The sequence below is a fragment of the Bemisia tabaci genome, chromosome 2, assembly GCF_918797505.1.
Source record: "Bemisia tabaci chromosome 2, PGI_BMITA_v3".
Classification (NCBI taxonomy): domain Eukaryota; kingdom Metazoa; phylum Arthropoda; class Insecta; order Hemiptera; family Aleyrodidae; genus Bemisia; species Bemisia tabaci.
This window is the reverse complement of record NC_092794.1, coordinates 32,800,208-32,821,312: the sequence shown is the minus strand read 5'-3', so window position 1 is coordinate 32,821,312 and position 21,105 is coordinate 32,800,208. Positions and strand designations below refer to the sequence as shown.

Genomic DNA, 21,105 nt, shown 5'->3' with positions numbered 1-21,105 from the left:
GAAAGTCTCGTTCGGCGGCTGTTCCTTAATTTAAGGCATCTATGCGATTTGCATGTTTTTCGACCTTAGTCACCCTCCTTAATTTTCTTTTTGGTTTAACTCAATTTTTAAGCTAAAAAAAAAAAAAAAAAAAAAGTGTTCCTCCCTTGAGTATTGAACCCAAGATCTCATAAATATGGGTGAGATGCGGTGTCTACTACACCACCGCAAGTGCATATCATTACTGCCTCAATTTAAGGTTTGTCAACAAAGTTATAACGAACTATAAAAATGTTAAAAATTGATTTTTTTTATGAAGAATATTAGCATATTTACACTAGAGTCCCTTTATGCCCAGAGTTAAGACAACTCAATTATCAGCTGACTGGCAGCCGGCCTTGGCTGGCCATGGAGGCCGAAACGAGTGCACCCAAACGAACGATATTGAGGGTTAAGGATCAGGAATCCTGCGATATCTGTCACACAAAAACAACAACATCAACAAATTGATCAATTACAAAGAAAATGAGATTGGTTTGTGAATAATTTCTTAATCTATTTTCATTTTGGACCGATGGAAATAACAATTTACTCTTGATAAACCATAATTAGGTAATATTTTCATTATTCTTGTTCACATTCGAGGTACCGTCATCTTGGTGCACTCGTTTCGGCCTCCATGAGCGAGAACCAATCAGAATTGGATTTTTTTTTAGGCCACTTTCAGCCCAACCAAAAGTGAGTTGTCTTAACTCTGGGTATAAAGGGACTCTAATTTACACTCAGCGACCCAAGAACCCCTAAAAACTCATGTAGCTAGTTAGAAACATACATATCTGATTTAGTGCCACTTAAGTCGGGCTATGAGACCATAGTGCAGTGTCCCGCACCGATTGCCACGTCCAGTGTTAAGTTACAAGCGTCCAGCCCAGGCACAAACTAGGGGCTTCAAAGAGGCTCATCGATGGAACTGTTGACTGTTGCCTATCAACGATCTTCGAGTCCGATGTGTTCGAGACACATCATACGGGGTGTTCAGAAGTTAACATACTTAACTTTCAGGATCGATTTTTTGGCTCGAAATATGACTATTTTTTCCGATACACATATGCCAGAAAACGCTTCATAAAAGAGCTACGCGCTTCCAAAGTTGCCATTTTTATCTTTAAAATTGATGTAACTCCTCGTTATTTTGTCGTAAGTAGTTGAAACTTGGTGTAGGGGGGTATATTTTGACGCAACGTTCATTTTTCATGTTTTCAAGGACTTACCACGGTTCATTTTAAAAAAATTCAATTCTTTGGAAGACCATACGCGATTTTTTTTGGATAATAACGTCATAGTCAAGGCAATATGGAAGTTCTTGGAGAAACCCGGAAAACTGTTTGATGAGTGATTTTATGTATTTTTGGACGCTGAATCCGAATTTCGCATTTTACGTGGTGTAGTCCGTTTTTCCAAATATCATCTATCAAACAACTTATCGCAATTTTAAAATTAGGGAATGCTCGTTACGTCATTACTCAAAGACGTACGTCCTTGAAAACATGAAAAATGAACGTTGCGTTAAAAAATACCCCTCTACACCAAGTTTCAACTGCTTACGACAAAATAACGAGGAGTTACATGAATTTGAAAGATAAAAATGGCAACTTTGGAAGCGCGTAGCTCACTTATGAAGCGTTTTCTGGCATATGTGTATAGGAAAAAATAGTCATATTTTGAGCCGAAAAATCGATCCTGAAAGTTAAGTACGTTACCTTCCGGACACCCTATAGATCAGATCTTGAAATTTTCAAGGAATTTCGCCAGTTCACGTAGACTGCGCGTCCAGCTATGTTTTGTACAGGGTACTACAGGCAAAGCATGACAAGTTTCTCAAAACCTCAGGATGGGCTGGCGGTGAGGGGGAGAGAGCGTGTGTCCCAGACACTCGAACTACTCGAAGAGACTGCAGAGAGGCAATGGTGAATTCATTTGCACGCTCGGTTTTTCGCGAATAACATGTTAGAGTCTACTATCAGACACTAGTCCTAAGAGCAAAAGATGTAGGGCATGTGATTTTACAACGAATTGCAAAGTTTCACTATTGCAAACGAATAATCAACCCAAAAGAAATCCTAAAAATCCGACAAAAATTCACAGGAGCCACTATTGCGCATGCGCAGATGTGCGCAATTACACACGAACTCATCTATTCGAGGTCAGTGCTAACACTCTTCGGTGGGTGCTCCATGCAAATTTTTAAAAGTTGTCACACCTTCTGTAACACAGGATGCATGGTTTACGTCTTTAAGGTTAAAATTTATCAGAATTTGTTTGATAAGTGAGCATAGGTAAAGGATGGAAAAGAGAAAATTATAAATAATTTCGTATATTACACATAGAAAAACAAATTTGCTCGAAATTCATACAAAAACATTCATACACCTTCACACTCATTTACAAATATTTTACAAGTATTAGGGCTCTTTTCTACTACCAAGATGCGTGATTATTCAAGGGAACCTCACAAATGGAGAAGAGATCATTTGTTGTGACACATTGGCATTGACGGACTGCAAAACATTTCTCCTTATTAAATATGAACTATTCAAAAGTCAAGACATTTCATTTTTTCAGAATGCTCAAGTAAGAATACATCTTGAAGGTTGGCAAAAAAGATACTTGGGAGGCTAGGAGTATGTGTGGAATTGCATCATTAGTGAGTACATCTTACTAGATTCTGTACCCGCGATTTACTTTATTGCTTCATTTATAGGGCTTACTGCGAAGCAAATGGATGAGGTATACCAAACAAAAAGTTTGTTCAGTTACATACTTTATCACGTTTCATCACATTTTAGGACTTTATTTTTTAAAGCAATCTACATCATGCTCAAGGATCATAAAAAAATATTCCAAATGTGTAAGTGACAAGTGAAAAAAAAAAAATTGGGGAGCGAGAAAATGAAAAAAATTGTGGCGGATCCGACCAGATTACATTTAGCTATTCAGACCTATCTCCACTTAAGGTTCTATGATAATAGTCTGTGTGCTGTTTTCGTGTTCTGTTATGCTCAAAAGAACTGATGGCTTTACTTCAAATTATTTTCAATTAGTGAAAAAGTAGATAGGAGAAAATTTGAAAGATTATTATACAGCCTACTGTTTATATAAGGAGGCGTAAAAACCCTTTTGAAACCAAAAGATGGATAGGTCGGTTTGACTAGAAGTCATCCAGTTGTACAAATAGAATGTTTACACATCAGCCTTCAGACATAATCGATTCAAACTCATGGGATGAAATTCACTGGCGGATCTCACAAATGGACAACACTAGATTTTTCCCGTTAGATGTATTTGAAGTAATAAATATTCATGGCAGCAGACTACCTCTCTTGGAATCAATCTAATTTAAATATACTTTCGGGGAAAAGATGGTAGTATCAGCTTGAGAGAATTGCCCCTGATCAGACTGGACAGCTGAATTTGAGGCCTTCAGTTATGCACAAATTTAACCAATCTCAGACCAGCAACCCATCTATCTTATAGCTGAAGGATTGGTGTGTTGGTAAGATATAAGGTTAGGCAGGTTTGGACCAATACTAAAGAGAGAATATAGCAGAATCACGAGTTGGAAATGTCAACGCAGGGGAGTCTGTTTACATAGGATTTCCATCCTACCTTCCTAGGTAAAAGCGTCACTCCTCCATTCTATTCTTGTTTGGCCATTTCCTGACAAAATGCTACATTACAAAGGAAACAACTGATACTCATTCTTTAGTTTTTCAAAATGACTGACAGGGGGGACTCGAAATAAAAACCTTGAGCACAGTGGCAATCAGATTTTTTTATGATTGATCATTATGAGTCAAGGAGAAATGCAAAATTTGGAAATGGTATTGTGGTATTTGTGCTTTGGACGGCAGTATTGCAGATTAACTCCTTCCACATAAATGCATCCAATTCAATAGCAATTAAGGGTATGACTATGGAAGATTCATGTGCCCAAACTTTCCAGGGCTACACAGTGCACTTACGACGCAAAAACTAAAAAATAGAGAGAGGAAAGAGAGAACTTTTATCAATGAGCGTATGGTAAGTAATTACCTCGTACTTCAAATTTAAAGACTAGTTTGCAGTGAGGGACATGTAAGGGTTCTTAATGGTGCAATCAAGAATGATAATGACTGGACTACAGGAAAATAGATGGCCTTTTGTGACTTTACTCAAGTTCAAAAAAGCCGTGAGAGTGACTTCCAAGCATGATTGGGGAGGTGATGAGGCATTAGAGGGGAATACTTTAGTTAAAATGATTGCACTACACTTTTAGTGGTATAAAGTAGGTTTGATGCGTGAGGTCAGTTGCACCTATACAAATTTGCATTCTGATGATTGCATTTTAGACTATTGAATAGACTATGGATGATTGAATTTCTGATTTAGACTAGCAAATTTAGACTTAAAAAAACGATGACAGAAGACTAAATGTAAGTCTAGACTTCGGAAATATTGTCCCTAAAATAGCTAGAGGACAACCTCTGCGTTTATAAAAGAGCAATACTTCTATTAAACTAGGATGCAGACACTTGGCATAGTGACAAGTTGTTGAAACAAGATTCTGTGATTAACGCAATTGCCCTATTTGGCATGATTTTGACAATCGATAAAATCCCAATTATCATATAATAATTGTGTGGATTTGACTTTTAAGGCCAAGTTAGGAACCTGAATGTCAGGTCCCTTGAAAATTTTAACATTTTTTAAAAAATAAATTATCTCACATTCACAGCTCAGAATAACTCCTAGAAGCTGCAGAATAACCTCCTGCAAAAACGAAGAGTGGAGGTAAATTGGATGACCTGACGTTCTCTACTTGGCAGCCATAAGTAATGCGACGCTTGAGAGGAGAAAGTTCGGACAGAAGAGAAAAATTTTGGCTGAATTTGAATGCTGTGTGTGGTGAATTAGTCTACAATTCTTCTTTGAGATCATCAGAGTCACCACCAGCTGGTGGCGGTGGTCCTTGGCCGGCGTACAATTTGGCAATGATAGGCTGAACAATTTGCTCCAGGTCCTTTTTCTGTTTCTGGTATTCTGCTCCATCTGTATCTTGGTTTTCCTCCAACCATTTGATCTTCTCGTCGATTGCTTCTTCCATTTTTGTTTTTTCTTCATCGCTCAACTGAAACAAAATCATTCCATCAACCTGTGAGAAAACAATGCATGTTCAAAGTGATGAAAAACATTAGCCCTCTAACAAACCTAAAAGAAAAATATGATAAAGAAAGATAGCTTCATCCGTACTTTATTGGATAAAAAAGATGAATAAAGGAGCTCTTCACGAAGCAGAGTCTAAATAATTTTTTCTTGGGAATTGATCATTTTCAAACTGTAGTTACTTATTGCAATTTTTTGGCCAAAGGCGAAATTTGGTGATTTGCTCTCAAAACGTATGAGGATAAGATCAACTAAAAACAAAGATACAATAGCTTTATCTTTTCTAGATGCATTTGGTTTTGGGCATGGAAACAAAGAGGACCGGTTATAAAAACGAACTGTAAGTTACAACTTCTTAGGACGTTGAAAATGAAATAAACAAAGGTCTTCTAATAACTCACTTCATCTTCACTCTTTCTCATACAGGGTGTCCGAATAGTCCCTTCCCCCCATCTAACTTTTGACCTAATTAAGGTAGATTTGAAACTTGTAGGATGTTCCTTGATTTAAGGGAGCTGCTTTTTGACCCCTCTATTTTTTTGGTGGCCCCCTTAGGGGGGAGGGGGTAACGTACCCCAACTTTTTTTCAAATGCGAAGACTCCCTTTGTGGTATCTCGTTTGAAAGAACATTTAAAAAAAAGCAAAATTTTCGCGCAAACTTGAAGTCAATATCTCAAACCACTTCAAAATGGCGGCCAGTTAAAGTTGGCTGTATTACACACCATCTGCTCTGACAGATTCGCCAGTGCAATCAATTAAATTGAATTATTCCCTTTGCCTAGATTTGGGTACCACGACGAGATTTCTAGGGGTCCACTTAGAACAGCATCTCAATTGGAAAACCCACATTGATCATGCGATCAGTAAAATACAAAGTCATAAATGGGCCTTAAGGAATCTTGTCAAGATAACATCAAGAGAGGTGGCACTACTGCTTTATCATGGGCGTATCGTATCTCATCTGAGATATGGGATCATTCTCTGGAGCAGAAGCTCTCACTCAGAGAGTTTGTTTATCGAGCAAAAGAAAATACTCAGAATCTCGTTTAATGTCCCCTCCAACTACCCCTGTAAAGAAGTCTTCAAACAAAATAAACTATTTACATGAAACTTTAAAGTGAATCAGTAAATATGAAAAGGGCACATGTCCAGAAAACCAAATTGTTCAGGCCACACAAAAAACTGTTTATTTTGTGGTAGATATTTTTTGGAAAGTCGTTATGTTTAAAAAAACCGGCGCTTCGCTTCGCCCCGCGCCGGTATTTTTAAACACAACGACTTTCCAAAAAATATCTACCACAAAATAAACAGTTTTTTGTGTCTCCTGAACAATTTGGTTTTCTGGACATGTGCCCTTTTTGTATTTAGAGATTCAAGTATGCTATATTCAACAAAATAATTGATCTTAATGAGTTGTTCCCCTCACATAGCCACGACACCGGGCATAATTTCATAACTCCAGAAAAGTTCACCTACTCTATTTCAAAAACAAATATGAGACCAGCATCAATTCAAATACTTAATGCCCTTCCCTCTGAGATGAGAAAAACACTTAAGAGGGGTGAAATAAACGTCTTCTTTCTCAAACTTAGGGCTTTTGTCTTGGAGAATGCACTCTACTTTGTTGAAGACCTCTCAAATCTTTAGCCTTCATCCATCCCTTCTTAGTCATTTTCTTATTTTGCTCTTAGTCATTTTCTTATTTTGCTCTTAGTCATTTTCTTATTTTGTTCTTACATTGCATAATTTGAATCATTTATACGATCTGTATCTGATTCATTTGTACGACTTTTACAATCCCTTAAAGGGAGTTTATGTACCAACTTTAAAATAAATAAATAAATAAAAATGGCCAAAAATTGGCATCTCGGTTATTCGCCTTTGGATTTGCCTGCAACTTGAAACCTACGGGTATTTTGGCATGAAATTAACAAATGTGAAATTAGATTTCTAAAAAAAAAAAAAATGATTCGACCATTTTGATCTTCAATTGGCCGCCATTTTGACAATTTTAGTGTCTTTGAAAATCCAACTCCAAATTCGTTTTTCTTGTGTTGAATTATGTACCCCCACGTATCGAATTTCAGGCAAATCCACCGACAAAAAACCTAGGTGTCCATTTTCGGCCATCTCAAACCTTAACCGGTCGCCATATTGAAACAGTTTGAGATAATGACTTCAGGTTTACGCGAAAATTTTTCTTTTTTTATGCTCTTTTGAACGAGGTATCACAAAGGGGGTCTTCCCATTTGAAAAAAAAAGTGGGGTCCATTACCCACCCACCTCCAAGGAGGGCCCCCGAAAATTTTAGGGGGGTCAAAAAGCAGCTCCCTTCAACCTAGGAACATCCTCCAAGTTTCAAATCTCTACCTCAATTAGGTCAAAAGTTAGAGGGGGGGAGGGGACTTTTCGGACACCCTGAGGAAACCCTCTGACAAAAACGCTTGTAATGTTTTAAGAGGGTCCATTGCGCAGGTCACAGAATCGTGCTTTGATGCTTGATTCAGGTAGATTAGCTAAAAATAATATGATCTGTCTAAATAGCAACTTCCTACGTTTAATATTAACGGAGATATCGCGCTTAGAAAAGTTGGGTTCTTGACGTCATCCATCACTGTGGTGACACCCTTGGTTTCTTCCTTGTGTGTTCCATAAGTTATGCAGAGGGCGCGATGCAAAACTTCAACAGCATTAAACATACACAAACTGTGGCGAACTGACTAACAGCCTGACCCTTTGCATTGAGTGCGTTATCTCCTCATACAAAGGTACTTAAAAAGCGAATTCTTCTGTTTCTTGAGATTGTTTATGTTTATTATTGTTGAAGTTTTGCGAAGTTGCTGTTTGGATGGATCTTATTATTTTTACTTAATCTACAAGAATCAAGCGCACAATTCTGTGACCAGCGCAACTGACCCGATATTTAAGTTCCAGTGAAACTTCTAAAAATGGAATATTTTCATTATAAGGATACAGCTTTGATAGCAAATAAAATCTTACGTGAACAAACAATATCCTCCATTTAATTTTAAGGGCACAACTGTTACACTTACTGATCAGGCTTCAAAAGTCCAAGGATAAGGACAAGAGCATTTCAACATGAGCATAAAAGGCGAATAAGTGGCACATCTCATTCCTTAGTTAAGCGGAATAATCTCTCTACTTGCATGTTGCCCTACCCTATAGGTTTAAGGCACAAATTCTTTTAACTGCATACAGTAGACACCACTTATAATTGAACGCATTGGGATCGATCGAATGTTACATTATTAGCGGGTTCCTGGTTCAAGCTTTTTCCGCATAAAGATTGAAATCTAGGCAGCAACCGCACGGCTCACGCCTCTCCGTGATAATTGGGTCTGTTAGATGCTGCCTGATGCCACATGGTGACAACTAATACCTGATTTCTTGGGATTGGGAGCAGGAGAAATGAATACATTCTTACCGAATGCAAAACAGTAAAACTTATCCATGCAACAAGCTGTCATTTCTTAAAACTGACGTGAAATAATGTTTATCAATTTTGGGTGAAGCATGAATGATCAATTATCAATATTTCCCTATTTGAAGCTATAGTAAGAGATTGATTATTAAGGTGTTCGTAGTGAACACCCTATTTATCGATCCTTTCCCATAGGTTTAAGTGGCATATCGATCGATTTGTCGCAGAGCGCGCCACACCACTACCAATAACTGGATAATGATTCCAATATATCGAGTTTTTAGAATAACCATTTGACAATAGATTGCGTTGTTCCAAAACTCAGCACAGAAATTTTTGGGGACAACCTAGTTCATTTTGGATATTTTTCTATTGGGGAAGAAAAATTTTGGCTGTTGTAAGCGGCTATTAGCAGGAACTCTTTACATTGTTCTAATGGGCGAAACAACGAGGCCGCACGAAAATAACGATATAAGCGGTTTTCTGTCACAAACGTGTGTCGTTTTATCAAGCTTCTACTGTAAACGCTTTGAAGGATAGATAGAAAGTTATAAAAACTTGAAAAGAGAACAATTGACTTACTTTTGAGCCAAGTTTTTCTTTGTCTGCTAGTTGGTTCTTCAATGAGTAGGCGTACGATTCCAATTCATTCCGAGCTTCAACTCTTTCCTTCAGCTTCTTGTCATCATCAGCAAACTTCTCTGCCTCCTTGATCATTCGCTCAATATCATCAGGAGTAAGCCTATTTTGATCGTTGGTAATGACAATCTTCTCCCTGTTACCAGTTCCTTTGTCTTCAGCTGATACCTAAAAATAATGATAAGAGGTCATTGTAGACAGGGAACTCATTAAATAAACTTGGGAATGATTTTGATTTGATTTTCCACGCCTGCAATACCAAAACCCTTCATGAAGCGGCAGGGTTTTTTTGTAAGGTTGCCGGCAAGTAGGGGACAGTTCTTTTCGTAGTCCGCGCATTTACCGTGGCATGAGTGTATTTTCCGAAGGGTAGCGTCACATTGGGGAATGAAATCTTTTACCCTTCCCCTCTTGCCACAGAACAGAACAGAAAGAAACAGTGCCACAAGAAACAGTTACCCTTGGCAAACTTAACCCTGGATTCCAGTTATGATTTACAATAAATTCAGACCTATCCATTCCCTCATGTTTTTTATATTCTCACCTGAGCGTATTTGATATTAGGGAAAAATTAATTGGGCGTTGAGAAATGTTTTCACGCAAACCCACCCCCCCCCCCCCCTCCCGCCTGTAAAACATATGAATGATCGCTAATACAAAACGCAGGAGCCGATTTTCCTGAAATTCTATAGGAAACCAGACTAAGTAGGCCCCTAACTGCCATTTAAATTTTAGCTCAAAATATAATTTTCACTCGAGATTAAGCGCAACTCCTCCCCCCCCCCCACCTGTAAAAACGGTAAATAGCCACTATTATGGAACGCGTGGGCCGATTTCCCTGAAATTCAATAGAAAACCAGTTTTAGTAGATCTCTAACTACCATCAAAATTTCAGTATGCATTACATACTTACGTACGTACATACATACATACATACATACATACATACATACATACATACATACATACATACATACATACATACATACAAACATACAGTTAGTTAGTTATTATAATTTTAAGACATTCAGCGACTCAGGCTATTAACGTCTTTACAGATAATTTTGAAAATAGGAGTATAAAGGAAAATTTAGATTTTTAAATTAAGTGCATACATACATACACATACATACATATATATGTATATATATATACAGGGTGATCCAAAAGTCCCTTCCACCCCCTCTAACTTTTTACCTAATTGGGATAAAGATTTGAAACTTGGAGGATATTCCTAGGTCAAAGGGAGCTACTTTTTGGCCGCCCTAAAATTATCAGGGGGGCCCCCCTTGGGGGGGGGGGGGCACCGGCCCCTAACTTTTAATTTTCAAATGGGAAGACCCCCTTTGAGATACCTCGTTCGAAAGAGCATAAAAAAAGAAAACTTTTCGCGCAAACCCGAAGTTAATACCTCAAACCGTTTCAAAATGGCGGCCGGTTAAAGTTCAGAATGGCCGAAAATTCACATCGGTTATTTGTCGATGGATTTGCGCGAAAATCGGTATATGACGGTATTTTGACACGAGAAAAACGAATTTGACGTTAGATTTTCAAAAAAACCAAAATTTCCAAAATGGCCGCCGGTTAAAGTTTAAAATGGCCGAAAATTTTCACCTCGGTTTTTTCCTGATGGATTTGCCTAAAACTTGGAATTTGAGAGTATTTTGGCATAAGATAAACAAATTTGAACTTAGATTTAGAAAAAAATCAATTTTTGGTCATTTTGAACTTGATCCGGCGGCCATTTTGGAAATTTTGGTGTTTTTGAAAATCTAACGTCAAATTCGTTTTTCTCGTGTCAAAATACCCCTACATACCGATTTTTGCGCAATCCATCGACAAATAACCGATGTGAATTTTCGGCCATTTTGAACTTTAACCGGCCGCCATTTTGAAACGGTTTGAGATATTGACTTCGGGTTTGCGCGAAAAGTTTGCTTTTTTTATGCTCTTTCGAACGAGCTATCACAAAGGGGGTCTTCCCATTTGAAAATTAAAAGTTGGAGGCCGTTCCCCCCCCCCCCCCCAAGGGGGGCCCCCCCTGAAAATTTTAGGGGGGCCAAAAAGTAGCTCCCTTTGATCTCGGAATATCCTCCAAGTTTCAAATCTTTATCTCAATTAGGTAAAAAGTTAGAGGGGGTGGAAGGGACTTTTGGATCACCCTGTATGACAGAAAATAAATGACATATATGAGGACATAAATGTAACAATAGTGGTTGCTGACATCCGCCATTTATAGGGCAAAGGTTTTTTTTTAATTCTGGATAACCTCAAACCGTTTCAAAATGGCAGCCGGTTAAAGTTCAAAATGGCCGAAAATTCACATCGGTTATTTGTCGATGGATTTGCGCGAAAATCAAGAGTGGCGGTAGCCACCCCCGGTCGAGGAAAATGACGTCCTACTAAAGTCCCGATAACAAACGGGTGGCCGACACTCTTAGTCACAGGCAACTCCCTTAATCTGAAAATTGATTCGGTTGGAACTCGACTGCAGCCCAAACGACGGCACGGATTCCTATGATCTTGGTGTCTACGGATGCATCTCAATTAGGACTACAAAGTGGAAGAGTTTCATTAAGATCCATTGAGTTTTCAAAAAGTTATAAGCACTTGATGACCCAAAACAAGGAAAATTTTACTTTTTACTTTGCCGGGATTTGAATTTCAAGAATCCAGGGTCCTGAGAAAGTCACTCAAACTCCGCGATAACGGTACACCTTAGACCCATAAAAGTGGGTACCTAAAGAATCGTCATGTTACTGTGTCCATGGGTTTTTACAGTTTTGTAACATTCCTAGTGATCTTAAAGAGAAATTACGGAAAATACGACTAAACTGTCCGTCATGACCATCTTTAACAACAGATTTCTCGCTTACCCGGCCGCAGATTGAAATGGAGCCTATATAAAGGGCACTCCGTGAAGATGTGAGGATTTCATTTTGCCACATAAAAAAGCGCTTTATCTCACGGATAATCCAGCATCCGCTTACATCCTTCAAAATTTTAGCTATAATTTTTGAATTTAGAAAAAAACCAGTAATATAATGGTTCAACGCCATTGGTTCATTCTGTTCAGGTTCGTCCGAGTTTCGGGAACGAAATTCCTGTCGTCGTTATCAACCTCCATCTACTGTATTTATTTGTGAAAAATGAACAGATTTAATTTAAAAGTTCAATTCATTTTAGATCCTAACTAGTATTACACACTTATATTATTACGCCCACTTTTATCCCGATACACTACTTCATTGGTTTCTTAAAAATCTCAAGTGATTTCTGGTCGGTCGTTACCAACCTCTTTAACTAGTTGTGAATAGATTTACCTAATTTGGATAAGAGTTTAATTCTTTGTAGATGCTAACTACTATATGTACATACTCTTATTATTACGTCTCACGTGTTCTACTGGAGCCCGATATACCTTAATTTCTCTTAAAATGTTCAAGTGATATCTTTATTTTATTGAAAGATATGTGACAAAATTTTAAGTGAGGTTATGTCGTCATGTTTATGTCAGTACCTGACCGAAGCGATAGACGTAATTCCGGTAAATTACGTCAAAGAAATTACACCGAAATTGTGCCAAACTCTCCAAAGGAAGCAGCATTTACATCACAGAATGTATTCTCACTACTAAAGTCTAAAAATTACTGGAATATGAGCCTCGGTCTTCACATGCGACTGTCACTGAACTTCGACCAAAATTTATTCGCTCTATATCTTGCCATCAACCTATGTGCTCTGGAGTGATTATGCTTCTCTGAAGTGTATGTTATTTACATTAAGAACATGTTTCCTTCATGATTTATCTTGGAATCCTCCTATCTCTTCTACCGTTCTTGTTACGCCCGGCTTGCGTACCTGAGTATGTGAGGCACAATTCCATCCCTTTTTGGAACAGTTCAATCATAGGTCAACTTAATGTCACATAATCAAAGGTCTTTGACTGTGAGCATTTGCTCAAATTGGTTTCTTTTGAGTCTCTTTGATTTTGCGTCAGGAGTTGTTAGAAACTTCATTTTGCCCAACAATGTATAACAAGGTCTTTAATGAAAGGTATGTACCCGTTTTATTCTCATAATTTCATAAGTTGATGATAAAAATACAATGAAGGCTTCATTTTCTTGCATAAATTGCTGTGTGAAATGGGTGCGTCCATTCCTCCTCTATTTAAAAGAGTAACAGAATGTATTGCTCATCTGTTTAGAGGACTTCAGTATTAAGATACGTAGGTACGTGTTCCTGCCTAGTTCCTTTGGAATAAGTGTGATCGTGTTAATCATGGCTAAATACAATTAGACCCCATGGTATCAATGTAATCATAAATGCCTCTCCACTCATACCAACTAGGTGCGGCATATCCTCCGATCAAGAGATGGAGATTGCCATCTCAGTAGGTACGAGGGTGAGCCTACGAACCCAGGTATGGTGACCGTAAGTACCGCTTTGGCCTCTCACATTCAGATGAGCCTTTTTCTCTAATGAACTCATGCCAATACTTAGATCTCCAGACTTATTTACTGCATTCAGAACACATAAGATAATAAATCAAATAGGTCAAGTCAGTTGTCAATCTTTATACCAAGTGCAGGTACCAACATAATTTTTTGTTATTGGGTGGACAAAAGACACTAGCTGCAACGCAGCGATTCATAGATTTAATTGTTCCCAACCGATCCGTGATTTGGCGTCAATCCTTTGGATGAAAAGATCACGATAGTTCCATTATTATTAATTAAAAACATCATTTAATTTGACAACAGTTCTGTGTGCGTTTCCCACTGTCTGAAGTTCAGTAAAAATAAGGACTCAATTTTGTGGTGGCCACATTCTCTATGATGCAGTTACTTCTCAACCAATGAACACCAGATTCGTTTCATACTTAGAGTTTCGCGTTGTAGGATCAATTTTTGATTGGCTCTTGCATTTCGGTTAAGGCGAAAGACTGAGTATGAACCATGGAACGAAAGGTACAACAAGAAACAAACGGAATGAGAGAGGGAATGTAAGAAGGAAATGGTAGGAAAGCAACAAGAGCAAAATAAACAAAACCTCGAAAATAAGAAGGCAAATTTTTATCCAGACGAATTTCTACTTCAATCTTAAAATACATTCTCCTCAAAACCCTTGTTCTTTTAGTGCATTTTCATGTTATTCTTAGTGTGCCATCCTATAAAGCCCTATCTGAAAGTAAATAAATTCGCGGGCAATTTTTAAACTTTAATTTGCTGCAATTGGTCCGAGTTCTCAGGATCTGAGAAGTTGCAAGAATCAGAATCAGCATTAGTGCGCTCTCTCGCGGCTAACGCCGAAACCCTAGTTTTCACTTTCACTTTTCTTCACCAGTAGCGCTCTACTTTCGTTCCGAATGCTTCGGTTTTGCTAGCTCTTCGTATAGCCAGACCTTTAGGTACTTATTCACCCAAAAACGATCTGATATAAACTACAAAAACCCTCAAAAACATTTTTCAGGCAAAAAATCCGGTCGAGGAAATTGACGTGTCACTTCCTTTTAATCAAGTACAAGATAGGCAAAAACCTTTGATGAATTCCCAAGGTCCACTAAGACTAATAATCATCAAAAAGTTCCAAAAACTTACTCGAAAGGAAAAAAATAAAATAAAAAATAAATCCCTTGCCAAAAATAAATAAAAAACCGATTTTGAGATAAATCCCTCGAATGAACTTGAAATCACAAAATCGGTCGAGGATGTCAATTGAAACTTTCCTCCCTTCAACCATGAGCTCCGCAACAAGCGTGACTCGCTTGTACCTTTTCATACACGAGCCGCACGAATTCATCTCTTCTTCTCTCCTCTCCTTCCATCCATGGACAGAGGTCCAAAATTTTTCGGATTTACTGACGCGACCGGCTGCGGCTCGGTGCGTAAACATGGGTGGATTACTAAGATTACACATTAGTCAGAGAGAAACACGTACAACCTGTCGACTTAAGTGGGGCTCATTCCATGAAGGGACTCAACTCCTCCACTATAACAATTCCACTAATAATTTTGCGATTCAGAAATCCCCTCACTTGTCCGGACCTAACGTGTCTGTTGAAATGTCGTCCAATGGTACAGATGTATTCTATACTTAACTGATAGAGTATAAGAACAATTATTACTTACAACCTACCTACCGTCCAAAGCAAATGGTAAGCTCCCTTAAAAAAAATCCATGTTTCAGATGAATCATGTTTCGAAAAAGTCTAACATGTGGTTATGGAAAAATGGGTCGACTGGTGAAACTGCAACCAACTTGAAGCCGACATCAGGGATAATAAGAAGGCACCGATTCACTGAGAGCATCGAGCCGCAGCCGGTCGCGTCAGTAAATCCGAAAAATTTTGGACCTCTGTCCATGGATGGAAGGAGAGGAGAGAGGAAGAGATGAATTCGTGCGGCTCGTGTATGAAAAGGTACAAGCGAGTCACGCTTGTTGCGAAGCTCATGGTTAAAGGGAGGAAAGTTTCAATTGACATCCTCGACCGATTTTGTGATTTCAAGTTCATTCGAGGGATTTATCTCAAAATCGGTTTTTTATTTATTTTTGGCAAGGGATTTATTTTTCATTTTATTTTTTTCCTTTCAAGTAAGTTTTTGGAACTTTTTGATGATTATTAGTCTTAGTGGACCTTGGGAATTCATCAAAGGTTTTTGCCTATCTTATACTTGATTAAAAGGAAGTGACACGTCAATTTCCTCGACCGGATTTTTTGCCCGAAAAATGTATTTGAGGGTTTTTGTAGTTTTCGGTATATACGGGTATTTTGACACGAGAAAAACGAATTTGACGTTAGATTTTCAAAAAAACCAAAATTTCCAAAATGGCCGCCGGTTAAAGTTTAAAATGGCCGAAAATTTTCACCTCGGTTTTTTCCTGATGGATTTGCCTAAAACTTGGAATTTGAGAGTATTTTGGCATAAGATAAACAAATTTGAACTTAGATTTAGAAAAAAATCAATTTTTGGTCATTTTGAACTTGATCCGGCGGCCATTTTGGAAATTTTGGTGTTTTTGAAAATCTAACGTCAAATTCGTTTTTCTCGTGTCAAAATACCCCTACATACCGATTTTTGCGCAATCCATCGACAAATAACCGATGTGAATTTTCGGCCATTTTGAACTTTAACCGGCCGCCATTTTGAAACGGTTTGAGATATTGACTTCGGGTTTGCGCGAAAAGTTTGCTTTTTTTATGCTCTTTCGAACGAGCTATCACAAAGGGGGTCTTCCCATTTGAAAATTAAAAGTTGGAGGCCGTTTCCCCCCCCCCCCCCCCAAGGGGGGCCCCCCCTGAAAATTTTAGGGGGGCCAAAAAGTAGCTCCCTTTGACCTAGGAATATCCTCCAAGTTTCAAATCTTTATCTCAATTAGGTAAAAAGTTAGAGGGGGTGGAAGGGACTTTTGGATCACCCTGTATGACATAAATTAATGACATATATGAGGACATAAATGTAACAATAGTGGTTGCTGACATCCGCCATTTATAGGGCAAACGTTCTTTTTTAATTCTGGATAAAAAAGTGTTTTTAGTAAAAATAGCGGATGTCACAGTTTTTTCAAATCGCTGTTATTCCTTCAATTTTTCACTTACATAGATCGTAAAATGTGTGTTTTTTACAGGAAGAGTTGTTCTTCATGAAAAGCTTTATGAGAATCTTCTCCTTTCTACGGGCGGTAAAGAGCAAAGCTTCGAAAACTTCAAACGCGATTTCCTCACAATAAGAAAACTCGACATCCCCTATTATTACATATAAGTCCTCATATATTTGTGATCTATGACTCGAGATCGGTGCTCTTCACACAGTCCCAGGTCTAGGTCATACCACGAGTGAGAACGCAAGTGTCGGAAACTACACTAAAAGTTAGCTAAAATTGTTGCGATGATTTATTTGGAATTTTACAGGCTATTCACTGTTGTAGGCATGACTAATAACACAAGTGATAGTAAGTGTATCCAATTAGATCATGAAAATAGATTAGTTCATTAGAATTAATAAATAAAGGGCCAATTAAAAATTTTATCCTTCATAAGTATGCTTGTTTCAATGGAATTAAAATTGCTGGGCATGTTTTTCTTCAAAGGACCGGTAGTTCACTTTTTACATCTTTTTTCAGATGAATCCATGAGAAGAATATTCATCTTATTAAAAAGACTAACATTTAATGATGAACAACCTAAGTTTAAGTGAAACTTCAAAATTATGTCTTGATCTTAATTTCTGACGTTCTACTTTTTTCTGCTGCTCATCACACCAGGATTATGACTGTCAAAGGATAGAATTGGGAGGAGGGATTACTTAGAAGATTCAGATGAAAAAAGTAATGAAAGCTTACCTGTAGGATACCATTAGCATCGATTTCAAAAGTAACTTCAATGTGAGGAACTCCTCGCGGTGCAGGCGGTACACCGGTGAGATCGAATTTGCCTAGCAGGTGGTTGTCCTTGGTCATTGGACGCTCACCTTCATAAACCTGGAGTACACAAGATGAAGTCTGTGTTAAGAAAATTGCCGCATTTTCATATAAAAGATCATGGTACAGTTTTTCAAGTTGTTCTGGATCAGTGGCAAAAACCCATCACAGGGTGTGAAAAAGTTCTTGGACTATCCTAGGTTCTCGGACAAAATGATCGAAATTAACTGAATTTTTACATAGATAATTTGCACAGTTGGAACATAAATTCACTGCAAATGACAAAAATATGAGGACCTTTTTTTTATACTTTAGATAGAAATTATTAAATGCACTAAACTGACACTCGCCATTGAAAGTCATTCCTCTGTTCACTGTTCAGAGTGTAACTTAGGGCATCGAGTTTCGAAATTGACTGAGGCTCAGTTTGATTGTACAAACATAGCAGACTCTTTTTCAGTCAAATTAAAGGATTCTTCAACTTTACCATCTTTATTATAGAATTTCCTGACTTTTAAGTGTATTTTCCGAAGGAAATACACTAGTGCGTTTTTTAGATTTCCCTTAACAAGTGAAATTCTCTGACAATTCCTGGTTTTCCTGATCTGTGGACAGACACTGCAACAAAATTGGCAAAAATACAGTGCATTGAACTGCATAAAACTTGCACTTGTACAAACCCAGAAAATACCGATTTCTCATTAAAGTTTCCTATCATAGGAGTGTCTACAAACGATATACACATTTTTCGACTTTCAAAGATTTAATTTGATTAAGATAACAGGAACTTCTAAATTATTCAATCATTTATCTTCTGAAAAGTATTAAAAAGAGAGAAATTTCGACTGATGCTTTCAAGAATAACTGCTATGCATGCATACAGATTCAAGCATTAGGGTTAAGTTAGTCTGAACTTTTTCATCAACATTAAAATATGAAAATTTGAAAAAAAAGAGAGAAAAATTGAGATTTACTATTCTGTAAGAATCCATGCGCATTTTCCTACTTCCTGTCTTGACAAAAAGGCTCTTTCCTAAAAAATTACCTGAATTGTTACTGTGTGCTGGTTGTCAGAGGCGGTTGAGAAGATCTGAGATTTCTTGGTTGGAATTACGGTGTTTCGGGGAATTAGTTTCGTCATGACACCACCAACAGTTTCGATTCCAAGTGTGAGAGGGTTAACATCCAAAAGAACAATGGCATCTGTGTCTTGTTCACCAGACAGTACGCCAGCTTGAACTGCAGCTCCGTAGGCAACAGCTTCATCGGGGTTAATGCCCCTGCTTGGTTCCTTGAAGTTGAAATATTCTTTGACTAACTGCTGGACTTTTGGGATACGTGTACTTCCACCAACAAGAACTATCTCATCGACATCTTTTTTGTTCATATCTGCATCTTCCAAGACTTTCTGTACTGGTTTCAGCGTTGACTGAAATAAGTCCTACAAAAGAAAAACCAAGATACCTATATGAAAGCCTTATATGTGCTAACAGCGGATGTTGCTTTACTAAATATTGAGAAAATAGCAATCAAAGATTTTAAAGCTGTGCGTTTTAACGTCCATATAGAACGAATCCTCAGCTTCAATAACTAAAAAAAAGCAAGTGTCAACGAGATACAGTGCTTTTAAAAAAAGACCACATCCACTGTCTTTACAGGGAACTTTCTTCTTCAGCATAAAATGAACTATGAACTATCTAGCTAATGTAACTGAGTGAGAGAGCTATTGATAATGATCAAATTATGATTACTGTTGAGTTTTTTGATGATTTTTCAAAAAAAATAAATATTTGGGAAGTTCCAGACGAGTAAAGGACAAATTACAATATTAGACTAGTAAAATAGGGGAGAGTTAAAAAGGGTTTCATCTCCCATAGTCCTACATACAGTGGGCCTTGTTACATTTTATCACGATTAAAATACGCTCTATACACGATCCTTCCAGGGATAAGTGAGCATCAGACAATTATTTAGCTCAATCTTTATTATTTCAACCAATTCTGACATTGCCTGCTTTTTGATAAAACACGGTTTTTTATTCATACTTTAATGCAAAATTAGCCAGAAATCTGTGACTTAGTATCAACATTCTTCAGGATTCTAGATTCTAAAGAAGCAATATCCCTAAAAATGGCGGATGTTTGATATCTTCTGCTTTTACAGATGAACTAATAAATTAATGCTAAGATGAAACATGAGAACATGTGTTATTACTGATCTATGCCTTTGCTCGAAAACTTACATCAATTTCGTTTTATTAACGGGATAAGACACCTTTGTCAGGATTGCTCAGGGTAAAATTTGAGGTGACAAGTCAGGTTCATCACGTGAATTTGCAGCAGTTCACACTCAGTTCCCCAATTTTGCCAACAAAGGCTGCAAATGCTTAGGTTCCAAATGATTACTGGGGGCAATGTTACTGCTGTCAAACCCGTGTATGATGAACTCGCAGTTAACGTGGTAAATTGAATTCTTGCCTATGAGCTCGTGGACAAGGTATGAATTAAAACACTATGCATCATCTTTTCCCACTAAATTTCAAGCGGTAAACGAATCATACGGCAGGAAGCCGGGAAATCAACTCCTAAACAACATACATGTATGCTTGACATTAACATTGGTTGAATGCCAAGCATACTAATAAAGCCATTGGCATGATCTAACTTCTGTCTGATCTGTGACAAAAATACTTCTTAATATCTTAAGCAGGCGTTGATTACTGAACTTCCCATGGAGCAAGTCGTTTTCAAGGTAAGATTTTGGGCGAACACATGTGATGTTTTTTCAAGTTCAGACCTTGTCTGAAGCCCCCAATCCCGTAAGTGTCCTACAGAAAAAAAACCCGGTTTCCACAAGGTCGCAGAATGAATGTCTAAAAATCTGCCTACTTCTATTTCAGGACGTTTTGTCAGAATAACATGTCAATAACTGCAATCATTAGAGATTAACATGTACAGGGTGTCCCAGACCACCTGTACCAGGCCTCTGTCTCGGCTGGTTCAGGTCGCACGAAAACGGACCGCAGGATTAGGTAGAGAACCGACACCAAGGGATCCGAATTTCACGGTCCCGAATCCTAGCCCCCCTAGGAGGGGGGAGGGGTCACGATCCTAAAAGTTGAGATTCCCAATAGAATTGCGATTTGATAACATTAAAAATTCAAAATTACAGAAAATTACACATATGTATAATTATAATTGACCCCTAAATATCCAAAATCGGTCCACTTAAGGCCCAAAAATGATCCCTTAAAGAGGAGGTCGGTTACCCTCCACAAATTGCTCATTGGACGTAAAAGTGACGTACATTCTCTAGAAAAATGGTATGCTAGTAAACTGACATCAAGGAACCCGACTTTCATGGTTTCCGAGCTCCCTTGACCTCCTTTCAGAAGTTTGGGGGCGGAGGGGCATCTTCTTCC

General features: G+C 38.0%; 1 protein-coding gene across 2 annotated transcripts in view; it reads right to left on the bottom strand.

Moving 5' to 3' along the window:
• Positions 1-2,337: 2,337 nt before the first annotated feature.
• Hsc70-3 (heat shock protein 70 cognate 3) overlaps positions 2,338-21,105 on the bottom strand; it is an 88,439-nt gene continuing 69,671 nt past the window's right edge. Inside the window, exons 7-10 of one of the 2 annotated variants that reach the window (XM_019045108.2) lie at positions 18,730-19,125; positions 17,607-17,744; positions 9,207-9,431; positions 2,338-5,146 (exon numbers count right to left, since the gene is read on the bottom strand). In XM_019045108.2, coding sequence (XP_018900653.1) covers positions 4,934-5,146; positions 9,207-9,431; positions 17,607-17,744; positions 18,730-19,125 — 972 coding nt within the window. In that variant the 3' untranslated portion in view covers positions 2,338-4,933. Of the gene's footprint in view, positions 5,171-9,206; positions 9,432-17,606; positions 17,745-18,729; positions 19,126-21,105 lie in introns of both variants that reach the window. The other variant, XM_072297175.1, reaches the window with a different exon arrangement.